Source organism: Camelus bactrianus, chromosome 4, assembly GCF_048773025.1.
Source record: "Camelus bactrianus isolate YW-2024 breed Bactrian camel chromosome 4, ASM4877302v1, whole genome shotgun sequence".
Classification (NCBI taxonomy): Eukaryota; Metazoa; Chordata; class Mammalia; order Artiodactyla; family Camelidae; genus Camelus; species Camelus bactrianus.
The window spans coordinates 36,158,595-36,171,887 of record NC_133542.1 but is presented as its reverse complement, the minus strand read 5'-3'; the positions used below and the strand labels follow the sequence as shown (position 1 = coordinate 36,171,887).

General features: G+C 38.4%; 1 protein-coding gene across 8 annotated transcripts in view; it reads left to right on the top strand.

Moving 5' to 3' along the window:
* Positions 1-1,112: 1,112 nt before the first annotated feature.
* TRPM3 (transient receptor potential cation channel subfamily M member 3) overlaps positions 1,113-13,293 on the top strand; it is a 259,670-nt gene continuing 247,489 nt past the window's right edge. For all 8 annotated transcript variants that reach the window (XR_012506377.1, XR_012506376.1, XR_012506375.1 and 5 more), the window contains exon 1: positions 1,113-1,242. Coding sequence is in view for 3 of the 8 variants with exons in the window: in XM_074361686.1 (XP_074217787.1) it covers positions 1,240-1,242 (3 nt within the window). In the remaining 5 variants the exon portion in view is untranslated. The remainder of the gene's footprint in view (positions 1,243-13,293) is intronic.

The window sequence follows — 13,293 nt, the reverse complement described above, 5'->3', positions numbered from 1 at the left end:
ATGGGTTTATATATATATATATATATATTTATAAAATATATGTATACATATTAGTATGGTTACCGGTTTTCCTTTTCAAGCATTTCATCAAAATGCTTGGTTTTTACCAACGTGCTCTGCTATAATGAAAAAGATCTTTAAATGAAATACTCCTAGCAGATTACTGATTACAGACTGCAGACTTTCATATTCCTATCCCATTTTTAGTGTTCTTCTTACCTTTCTGAAGATCAACAGTACATATGATGGGAAACATTTGGGATAAGGTAACATAAATGTCTGGAAATGCCTTTATGAAAAAGACAGTATAATGAAGCAGTAACCTTGAACAAACTATCTAACCTCCAAAATGATAATATTTTACCCATAAAATGAATGTCACATTGTTAGTATTTAATAAATGATAACTAGTATTATTGCTAATAGTCATAATAGTAATAGTAAAGTATGAAGGACATTTTCATGATGTAAGGAACACATTTTATTTTCGAATATCTTGTGAATAATTTTTTCATTGTTTCTTCAAGAACACTTAAGCTGTAGGTTTTTATTCTCAGAATTGGATATTTGACAATGAATGTCAATTGGGAAAAGACAGGTTACATTGTGACTCACATATGAGTGAGATTCCTTATTTAAATGTGCATGTTAAAATTCTTCCCTCAAAGCTGTTCAGTGTCCTTTATGCAAGATTTGATCGATGGGAGGAGTGAGAAGTTGAAAAGCCTATAGGACTTTTGTTTTTAGATTCCAACCCTGAACAATATGGCAGGTGTGAAAGGGACGGGTGGAGAAGGACAAGGAGGCATGTTACAGCCTATACAGCTAAAGGAAAACGAGAAAGGGCCAGAAACGAAAAGATATGTAGGTCAAGTATGTCCTGAGTCCTCCATTTGCCTGATACAGCCTCATCGTGGGTTCTCCCTGAAACTGACTCACTGGCTTGCTACAGTTTGTAGAGTTCTCCAGCAGTTTACCTTGTGTGTCTTCCAATCGTGGCTAATGCAAGGGGTTCACTTAGACCTCTTACGTTATAGGTGTTGCTGTGGACGTCTAATAGGACAGCATGTCGGCCTCACTCCCAGTATCTCGGTTCTCCAGAATGAGAAAAATGAAAGTCGCCTCTCCCGAAACGACATCCAGTCTGAGAAGTGGTCCATCAGCAAGCACACTCAACTCAGCCCCACGGATGCTTTTGGGACCATTGAGTTCCAAGGAGGCGGCCATTCCAACAAAGCCATGGTAATCAGAAAACCATTCAGTCACTTCCCAGATTCTATCTCAAGTCCTGCGAAGGGTTGGTGAAGAGCTGGAGGTTTAGTCTTGGGGCCTAATCGCAATTTGGCCAGTTCCTGGTTGGAGGACCTGCTCCAATTACATTGCCCCTTTGCATCTCTCTTCTTCTATCAAATGGAGAAAGAAAACCCTCCTCCCAAGATTTTTAAAGTAGTTAATATGAGACCATACACAGAAACTATTGCTTTTAATAATAGTAACAAGTATCTTTCTGTAGTTATCAACTTTATTATTTTACTTTCTGGGTCTCATCCATTCAGACATGTTTTTCTAACTCCTTTGGTAAAAAATATCTTACTTTTAGGTCTCTGTTTCATTCTGTTTGTAACTAGCATCTCTCTCAATTCAAGGTAGAAATGATCATCCCAGACTATTTCCTTCTATGTTCTAACAGAGATCTTGCCATCCAAATTGAGTGCTTTTTCTTCAACCAGCTGTGTTCAGTAATATTCTCAGTAGAAGAACTCCATGTGAAAAGCATTTTTTTTGGAAAGGAGGCATTAGGAAATATAGAGATTTTACTTCTAAGAGTCGTCATCTCTAAATTTCAGATTTCATCAGGGACCTCCCCCTACTTGGCTGACAGATTTTGCCAGGAGGAAAGTCTACCATATGTTTTTGGAAATTCTAGAAATTCCATATTCCAACAAGCTTGCTTCTAACTGTTGAGGGAGAATTATTTGAGGGCGGAACAGTTGGAGGTGGATGTTTTCAGGCATGCCACAGAGTTTTCTGAGTTTGGAGAGGAAATTTTGCTTAGAGAAGCATACTGCAAAATGCAAGGGAAGTCACTTCACACCAGTTACAGTCTAAAAATGTGCGATAAAACCACCTCTCTTGTCTCTTTCCTCTCACCTCCCTTTTCCTCCACCCCTTGCTTCCCACTGCAGTATTTTCTTCACCAAAAATGGCTGATTGAGCCATTCTCACAGTTCTTCTCTAAGAAAATTAATTCTGAGCAATATATTGGAAAGAGGAGGATGCTATATGCAACCCCCAGCAAGGCCTGGGAAAACAAAGAAAGGGTTAGTTAGTCTTGGACAGAACCAAGGGAAGTGGAGATCTGGTAACTTTCTCATCCACTTAAGGGATGTACGTGCCCACACAGGATCATCAAGGATCCCCAACTCAGCACAGTCCCATTCACAGTGTGGGGTTGAGCCATCTACAGTGTGGATCCTGGGGAATCATGCGTTAAAAGTCATGCAAGTTCTCCTTATAAGAAAAGTGCTACAGGTGAAGAAATGGTTCAGTGGGCAGTCATCATTATAGAGTAGTATCCCCAGTGACTTCAGAGGGTGCTTGAATGGTGCCACAAGCCCAGAGGCATGTGGTAAGCTTCCAGCCATGATTTCCTTCATTAACATGCAGCGTCTGTCAAATACAGAGCATAAATTTGCTCAGAAGTAAGAGCATTCCGCCAAAGTCATCACTTGCAGAGATTCTAATGATCATGATGCCACCAGTGCATAGAACCTGTTTTGGGACTGATTTCAGACTGTTTATAGATCATAAGAAAAAAACACTCTGCATTTTCTTCAAATGATGTTTTTAATTAAAAAAAAAAATTGATCTCAAGTACCTGAAATTGAAAAAATTTAGGGCTTAGTCACAAATGGCTCCTGCTAGTTTTTAAAAATCAGATCTCTTCTCAGAAGATAAGGTTTTCCACCATGAAAAATTCTAAAAGAATGGAGTACCAGTTTGGTGGTGGAGAATGTAAGTTCTGGATTCAGACAGTCCAGATTTATCCCAGAACCATCATATATTTGCTGTGTGACACAGGAAACATTAATTAAATTCTCTGGGCCTCAGTAATTTATTCTGTTATCTAGGAATAACAACACTACCGTTATAATTATTAAATGAGATGACATATGTAAGTCATCTGGCACAGTATCAGGACACATAATAGATGTAAAATTAATTTTAACTGCAATTTTTACTACTAACATCATTATTATCTGCTTCAGACTCTGAAATTTTTTTAATATTTTGATTAATAATTTGAAGAACATATAGTTGGGTGCATATCTTGGTATATTATTTTAGAAAGTCAAATCATACTTTTTCAGTTAACCCTTTAAGATAATTCAAGAGGTTCTGATTCCTTCACCTCGTTGTTAAGCTCAGAATCTGAAGCTGTGTTGTTTTGTTTATAGTCTGGCCTGTCACTTACTGGTTTATAGTCTGGCCCAATTTATTTAACTCCCCAGTTCCTTAGTTTCCTCACCTGCAAAATGGGGATAGTAGTTCCTACTTTATAGGGCTGTAGCGAGGGTTAAATGAGTCAATATATATATATTAAGTGCTTAGAACAGTATCTAAGCTAAATTAGTATTATGTTATGACTTCTCTTAAGGGTACACTTAACGATAAAGCAAGATACGCAATATTTAAGTCATACAGAATTATATCTAAACACTCACTCTTTGCCTAGTTAGAAAGTCTTGATTAAACCAATTAATTTAGCTGCCCCTGCTCCAAGTAAGAAGATACTAAGACACTAAAACTCTGGTTTAAGCATTGTCTTACTAGACTGGGCTCCAGGCAACTTTTAAAAACTGTCTTAGAGAGCAGTGACATGATGACCCCACAGCAGACATTGGGTCCTTACTCAAAGACCCTTTATCTGGGGCTGAGGTTGTTAAGTTACTTAAAAAAGGGAGTGATGCTGGACTTAATTAGACAGAATCTTATTTGCTTACTCATCATCTCTTCCAATTAATGCACCTAGGTCTCTGCCAGGGATGGAGGGTGATGATGGAACATTGCCCTGTGGGCTGCTGCAGACAGGTCTGGGGAGGGGAGGTAGGCTGGCCAGGACATTAGAGGAGGAGCAGGTGGCTGAGATCCTGTCCCAGGGAGGCAGCAGGAGGCAGGATGTGGGACCATGAACCACATGTGGAGTCAAGGCTCCAAGCCCTCTGCACATGCTCCGTTGCCCCATCAGACTTCACTTACAAAACACAAATTCAAGGGAAAATTTGTCAAGAATTTCGGGACAGCAACTGCAGAGCCGTAAACCTTAAGCACTGCCCTTCTAAGCAGTGTGACTGGGCTGGTCACACGCCCATGAAACCAGTCTCTCCTACCCTAGACTGTCTCATGGCAGTCACTTCAAGGGGAAACTGTCCTTTCTGAGTCTAACCTGACAAACAAGGACCAGTTTTCCTTTTTATTACAATATTACCAATATTTAACAAGTGGAAGTCCCCACTATTCATCCAGACACAAAGAACATTCTGTCCACTTTGGATACTTGCCTTTGAATTATTCTGATTCTCCTGTCTAGACAAAGGGATGGGTTTGTCCATAGGTCAGATGTCTTGTTTTATCAGGTGGGACAGTCCTTTTGTGCCAGCCTGCGCCTTCTTCACCTCTTATTGTTTCCAGCATGCAGATTATCAAAGGGAGAAATCAGCAACTGCTGTCAGTTAAAGAGTGCCAGTCTTTAGACGGGGAAGGCATGGTTGAATATTCACCAAGACTGAAGTGAAACCGGTCCACTGACTTAATACATCTTTGGTTCCCTGCTCCTGACAAGAATATTTGAAAGTTAAAATGATTTTTAACAAAGTGGTGAAAAAATTCTAGAGGGCAGATTAACTTTGACCTTCATTAATTTTTTTCTCTAAATAAGGTCTAACATTAACTTTTCCCCTCAAGACCGCCCCAAATGAAGCACTTGGGTCTTCAAAATGCCAGTGTGGTCTGGACAAAATGTGAGGCAGAATCTGACAAAGTCTGGTAGAAGATAAAGTTGGAGAAAAGAGGCTCATTATTAAAATGCTGTGGGCTGGGTGAGAACCGAATTTCGGATATGTATCTGTGTTACCACATAGACATCACAGGACTTTGGTCACCAAAGACACTTGAGGGAATCAGTTCAGTGATTCTCTGCTTGGAGGCTCAGAATAACCTGTGGGGCGACTACAAGTGCCCATGCCCAGGATTCAGTCCCAGAGAGTCTCCTTCATTGGTCTAGGATAGAACCCAGGCTTCCAAAGTGTTTTAAAAGTTAGCCTGGTTATTCTACTGTTCAGCCAGGTTTTAAAAATACTAAATAATACCAATTCCTTGACCTATTTTATAGATGAGGCACCTCGAGCCCAGGAAGTTAAATTATTTTCTGAGAGTCACCCAATAATTTGACAGATAGTTCTTGAACTCAGCATCCTTAGGACTCTCCATCAGTTCCATTTCTTTTCTGTCATGTATGCCTGGTACAGACTGTAGTAGATGTTTTGAAAGGAAGCTAATTACTCTTATGCTTGTAGTTCTGTGTAAGAGTTTTGAAAACTTCGTAGTGGAATTATAAAATCACTAATACTTGATGAGGTTAATTAAATTCAAAAGTAGTGAGCAGGAAGGGTTCCTTGCAAAATTATACCCCAGGTTAGTGGAACCTTTTTCTGAGCCCTTTGTGGTACTTTGTGATATTCTGTCCTCAATTTGACAAACCTCAGTGAAATAGCAGTGAAACCAGCATCTCTCACACTTTACTGAGAAATTGTGACATGGGAAGAAGATAGTCAAAGCTGACAGTGAGGGAAGGATTCTCCTCTTCTCTCCACCAAGCCACATCCTACCAAATGGCATGCCCCACAAAATCCATTCTTGGGCTTTTAAATGACCTGGTACTTTATTCAGATGTGTCTTAAAAATCAGAACATGAGGTCCAAGTAAGAAGATACTAAGACACTAAAACTCTGGTTTAGGCATTATCTTACTAGACTGGGCTCCAGGCAACTTTTAAAAACTGTCTTAGAGAGCAATGGCAAGATGACCCCACAGCAGACATTGGGTCCTTTCTCAAAGACCCTTCCTCATCTGGGGCTGAGGTTGTTAAGTTACTTAAAAAAGGGAGTGATGCTGGACTTAATTAGACAGAATCTTATTTGCTTACTCATCATCTCTTCCAATTAATGCTGAGCTGACTTACGGACCAGGTAAGTATAACCTAATTAAAGACTCGTATTTAAACTTCTCAAATCACCCACATAATTCTCTTCAGGTTTTCTCTTGCTGTTTTCTCTGCTTATTAGATCAAGTCGAGCCCCTTATTACAGGTTTCATATAATTTAGGGAATTATTCCTATGCCTCATTTTCACACTTAGAGCTCTAACTATTGAATCAGCCAAGATGCAAGCCTCCTTCTCTGAGCATTGCAGATGAGGGCGTGCGAGAGAGCAGGGAAGGTTGAAAGGGAGATACTCAGGAGGGTGGGGAAGCTGTCAGCAGCATCGCATCTGCAACTTTGTTCTCTTAAAATGCTTTAGGATTAAATCTGATTTTTAACAAATTGTCTTTTTTTGCATTATGCAAATTTGATCTGAGAATCATTGACTGACACACACTGAATACAAAATTAAGGAAATCCCACTTCACAAAATGAGATAGCTGATCACTAGACTATGGCTAGCTAAGCAGCTTTATATAGCAAGGTATGGTTTTTGAGGAGTTTTGTAATTGCTTTATTAATTTCCAGTTTCCACCTTTAACCTCTAGCCCATTGAACTGGCAGTACCTTTGGAAAGCCTTTCTGAAACAGGACAAAACTAGAGTATATCACTTACATTTCTGATCTCAAACATAGGCCTATAAAGAAGAAAGAACCAACCCTCCTCAAGAAACCCATCTTGCCTCTAGAAAATTTTACACAAAAATAATTCTGGCAGAAAATTCATAGAGTACCCCCTGCAACCTGGTCATACGCTCAGTGAAGTTTTATATTATTTCTAAACCTTTAGTTTTGGCGTATTAGCATCCATCACCTGGAAGTACCTGGTATCTAATATTGAAGAATCACAAAAACAACTTGAAATAAATGACAATGGCATTTTCACTCCCAGAGTTTTGTGGGTCATCAAACTGGGAATCCAGTAACAGTGACACCTTACATTTGCATTCCAAGTATCTTCTTCCCAGGGAGCTGTTGCACGTGTTGAACCACCAGAAGCACTGAGCACTTGCTGAAGAACCAAAGGTTCTGTGGACCTGGGAAGCTGGCACCAGCACAGCTGTCTCAGCAGCCCGTTGCAGCATGCTCCCCCGGCCGCAGCTTCCCTTAAAAGTGCTCGTTCAAAGTGGGGCTGCAGAGAATTAGAAAGTAAAGTGATGGCTGTCGCATCTCTCAACTACTAGGAGAACAGGGCAAATTTCCCATTATAGGCTTGGAAGAAAGGCATCAAAAATCCTGTTAAAATAGATTTGGCTGTAGTTGTTCCATGACTCAGAACAAGCACTGCTTACAAATACCAGTTAATTGTTTCCAAAAATTAAAGACGGCTTTGCAGGGAGCATTAGGATGATCTGTCATCTACCGTTTCCACGAGTGTGGCCACATTTGTTGTTCTGTAGTTATTTTACCTTTCGTTTAAACATGCAGGGCTAAAGAGGTGACTGATTAATTATCAGAGCCAAATTGCTCCACGACAGCTTAAGCTCAGGATCCCAAAGGAAGATTTTTTTTTTTTAATTAAACAGCCCTAGCCTGTTCTAAGCAGTAATGGCTGCTTCCCCACTCTCCATCCTTCACCCAGCCTGGATGTTATAAAGAGAAGGACACTGTCTGGTTGGCAACCCCTGTGTGAGCTCCCAGTTTCATGCACTGAGGCCACAGTAAAGTTGAATAGTGCTTTGGCAAATGACTAGTAACATTTCTAATGATGAGGCAGGTAAAATGGCTTTAGGGAAAACTGCAGTTAAATCACCTGCTAAACAAAAGGAAATTTAGTTACCAAAGCACCCTCTCATTCAAACAAAAGAAAAGCTCTGGCTCGCTACTGTCCTTTCACTTACAAAACTTCATTTGTAGATATGTGGCTTGGAACTCAAAATTTTCATGTTCCTGTGAAAATCATGCTAGTGTGCGTTGGCCTCCAAAGCATCTAAGAATTGATCAAATAGTCCAGCTTCAAGTAGAGCTAACTTCCATTTTATACAGCGTCTTCTTTAGATGCTTTTCTAAATCTCATTAGCTCATCACACAGGCTTTCTGCCACCAGACAGGGGCACTAATGATGGAAGTGCAGGCGTGGGCAGCTCAATTTATTTCTAGAAATTAAAATTAGGGACCTAAGGGCCTGTGGGAGAGGGACAGGACAGGTAGCCCAGAAAAGAGGTAGCATCTTCCTTCTGGACAGTACTGTTTATAAAGATGGACACTTGCACCACTCACTTCCCAGGTAACTCAGAGTTGAGAAACAAAGGGCTAGTTTGAAGGGCACATAAAAGAGCTAAAGGCAAGTTATTAAGACCCTGTTGTATGCAGAAGTCATTAATAAAGTAAGTGCTTATAACTATTATTCAATTTACATGTATTGGTTTTTCTGCCATCCAGCCATTTCTTTCCCACAATTTAATCTTCATAGTGTCCTGTGTGGTAGTCACGATCCCTCTCATTTCACAGGAGAGGGTCTCAAGTTGATTAGGCGTCTTCCAGTGTGAGAGTCTGATGCCAGAGTGTGATGCTGCCCATGATTAGGAAATCTGCACCTGGGAGCACGCATCACCACATCGGAGCACTGCCCAGGTGACAGAATTTAGTACACACATTAGGAAGATTTCTTGCTATTTGTAAGCAATTAATGAGCTCACAAGTGAACAGTCAAAATTGCTTATCTTGACAACCAAAAATAGCTCCTAATTTCAAATCACACTGACCATTTAGCAGGAATTGATTAATTGCTCAGGGGACAACCATCTATGACCTCGAAGCTGCTGATATGGCACATGAGTTAGATGTTATATCACAAGCCCCTGGAGAGCTGACTGAATAACCTGATTTTTAAGGGTATAAGAATGTAATTTGAAAATTGAAATCTCCAGGTAATCATAAAGGGTTATTTTATCCCATAGTTTTAATTATTCTTTTATCCCTAAACCACTTCCTTGAGTTGCTAAACTATAACATGACAAAAGGTAACAAATTGATTAATTTAAATACTCTCTTTTTTATCTTTTATTCTCCAAGGGAAGACACAATAAATCTAAAATAATGGCCAACATCAAAGCACCAGGGACACTCAGTATTTGTTATTTATCAGCTTCTGGATAACCAGGGGTGGGCTATAGTTAATAGTGTGTTCCTTTGTATAAGAATTCGTCCTGGTCGAAGGAATTAGGTAGTTGGAATTGAGTCATTTACCAGTGGCTGCACTTTCCTATTTATCGTGGCCTGAGTAATTCTTACAGTATTTCCTCCATTCTCTTCTTCGATTTTCATGTAAAATATTAAGTGTTCTTTCTTCCCTTCGGCCCAATGATAAACACAAGACACACCGCTTAGACTCTTTGGTCTGAGGCAGAGTTGTCATCCTTGCTACTCATGTGGTCCCTGGGGAGCAAGTTTGAAATGCAAAACCTCAAGTCCCATCTCAGACCTACTGAATCAGAACCTGCATTTTTTAGGTCCCCCAGGAGAGTTTTCCATGTTGAAGTTTGAGAAGCACAGTGTAACAGTAGCTTTTATAAGGGATGAGATGAGTAGTGAATTATTAGAGAGCTAATTCTGACGTTCCAGTCACTCCCCTTCCCTGGGTCTCAGTGTCCTCATCTGTAAAGCAGAAGAATTGACATAGATGGTTTCTAGTTCCCATGATTGTTAAGACATTTCTCAGCTCTCTTTTATTTCTAAGATTGTAACTACATCATAGCCGATACTGAAAGGCTTATCCAAAATCATTGGTGAGGTCAAACATGATCCCTCCCCTCAAACATCTTGCAAATGGGGAAAAACTGACACATGCAAGAAACAACCAGAAAAAATATATATTAGACGAGATTTGATTGAGAGTTATATTGTGGCAGCATGAGCTTGCATTCTAAGGAAAAGTCAGTAAGAGCCACTGAAAGAGAAGAGTTACGTAGATGAAGTGGTAGGGGGGGACTGGGTTTCCTAGGACTTGGGGACTAGCATTAACCAAATACAGAGAGAAGTGGAGAAATGTCTCTAAATAAGTAGGGTAAGGCCAAGTAGTGGGGGCTGAGATAGGCAGGAAGGGAGTTTACGTATGATGTAACAATTTGAATTGAGAAATAATATGATCAAAAAGAAATTGGGGGGATAAATTGGGAGTTCGAGATTTGCAGATACTAACAACTATATATAAAATAGATGAACAGCAAGTTTCTACTGTATACCACAGGGAACTATAGTCAATGTCTCGTAGTAACCTTTAATGAAAAAGAATATGAAAAGGAATATATGTATGTATATGTATGACTGAACTATTATACTGTACACCAGAAATTGATATAACATTGTAAACTGACTATACTTCAATTAAAAAAAAAAGAAATTAGGGACGGAAGTTGGTGTCTTATGCAGAGCACAGGCTTAGAGAAGCCATGAGGACTATTGTCACAACTCAAACTGACATCCTAGTAAAGAACATTCATTTCTTTTTTTTCTGTTTTTTTTTTTTTAAACTGAAGTATAGTCAGTTACAATGTGTCAGTTTCTGGTGTACAGCACAATGTCCCAGTCATGCATATAATATACATACATTCATTTTCATATTCTTTTTTATTAAAGGTTATTACAAGATACTGAATATGGTTCCCTGTATAGAAGAAATTTGTTTTTATCTATTTTTATATATAGTGGTTAACATTTCCAAATCTCATTACAACTGAAGCAATAAAGGGAAAGGCGCAGTTGAGAGCACTGTCTGAGAAATGGATCATCAGGACTCGCAGACTGTTTGCTTGTAGTTGAAGGAAAAGGAGAAGTAAGGAGAGAGGAGGCATTTATGTTTTTGAGGTCAAGAGCAAGGACCTGAGGTGTGAATCCTGTCATCATCACTTAATAGCTGTTGAACTTACTGTCCCCATTCAGTAAGATGTGGATGATACCAGCCTTTTCATTATTGGGAGGAGTCCATGAAATGACACATAAAAAGCCCACAGCATATATGTGCCTGAAATACAGGGGATTTGGTTGTAGGTTTGGGGGGGGGGGCGGATTCCTCAGTAGTTAAGAAATTGAGAGCTGAGAGAAATAAGAAAAAACAGCGTATAACAACATGAGTTTACACAGACCAGACACTGAAATCCTCCGTTTCTTCCTCTGTAAGACAGAGAGTTGAGACCCAGTGATCTAAGGTCATTCATTCATTCCCCTACTGGAGCACTTATTAACTAAGTAACAAGTATCAAGCAAACTTTTTAGTTTCCTAACTAGGAAAAAGATTAGACTAGTTCAAAAGGAATTTTAACATGATCACTAGATTTGTTGGTCATTTTCCAGTGAACTGCTCACATGATCAGTAAATTGGTTCCTTATTGGTAAATTGTTTATGTAACTTTAGAAGCCCCAAAGCAAATTATTTACCAAGTGAGACTTATTCCTAAAAATGCATGTAGGTTATCGTTATTAATTACTATATGTAATTGAACTCCATAATATGTTACTTAACTGCGTTAAACTTACTGAAATTATTATACAATCTCTGTAGTGATTTAGTATAAATTGCACTCTCTCTTCACACTAGGTAAGTTAATAATGTATGCATATCTGTATCTCATGTTATTTACGTGGCTGAATGAAATAAATGTCCAAGTTGGGATGCTCAGTGAGGCAACTTGAAGTTCCAAAAGCCATAATCACACTGTTTATCTTGTTCTTCGAAACAGTACTATTCTCATAGTATTTCCCTAATCCCTGGAACTGCACTTTAAAACTCCTCAGAAATGTTAGGAACTAATATTTAGGCTTGCAAGGGGCACATAATTTTAGAAGTATCTTTATACTTTAGATGTTTTTCTGTATTTAAAAGTATAACTTATATTTCACCTTAGAAAAATGTGGGTCCTTATTTAATTGGGTTTCTTTTTGCAGGAATAATTGAGTGATATATTAAAGTTATTGAATAAGAGAGCAACAACTTGCAAAGCAAATTCTTACCATCTCTTACACTATGTCTTCTTGCTTTGTATAGTTTGGAAGCCTTTTGAATCCCGGTTCTAATTTATTTCACTAAATAAATTCTAAATAAATTCTAAATAAATGAATAAAATTTATTTCACTAAATAAATTCTAGAATTAATCAAAATGATACAAGTTTAATCTAGTAGAGCCACTAAATTTTAACTACTTCAGTAGCATGATTTCAGTGTACAGGCACAGAAAATATTTTATTCTTTTATATAGCATTCATTATCTAGCTAGTTTTCTTATAAGCAGTCATTTGATGAGATGATACATATAGCAATAAAGAGATAATAAAGATGTTTTTATTTAAGAAATAGCACTGCAGTATCCTCTCTCCAGCCCCAGGCCTCCTGGCATGGCATAAAAGAGCACATCATTTTTGAAGATTTCTGTTGATAGGTATCTGAAAGTTCTTGCCCTCTGTGCAAGAGTTTGTGCATAAAATATACTATTTCTCATATTGTCAACTCTAATTGATATAAATTGCCAGCCTTTAACTCTTTCCATTTTAGAATAGATTTTTGCCAAGTAGATCAAATCAATATAGAACCAACTTACTAGATTCTAACACCGCTTTGGTGTATGGGAAATTTTAGCTCTTCGGTATTTCTTGACAAACCTGCTTATTTTATCAAGCTACTTTAATATTTTCTATGTTTGCCTCACATTTCAGCTAAATATGTTTAAAATATACTTTAACAAAGAAAGTTGACATACAATTTTTGAGGTTTCTGCAACAATGGGGTCTCCCAGAACCAAAAATGTTACAATAAACTGTCATCTCCTGGATAACTCTTAATTATTTATACACCTAAAAGCATATGTTTGTATGATTACATGCCAGTCTGCTCTTTTTGTGGTTATGCAACTTCAACATTAATATTTAACAAATTCCAGAATTAATCAATACTTTTCTCTCCCACACAATATATAGACTTTAAAATGCTTTAACTCTGATTACTACTCCCTAATTTATATGCTATATTAACCTAGCGCTTTTTTTTATATTACATAGTGCTTTAGTTCTATCCCTTTCCACCATAAGTTAGACACTCTT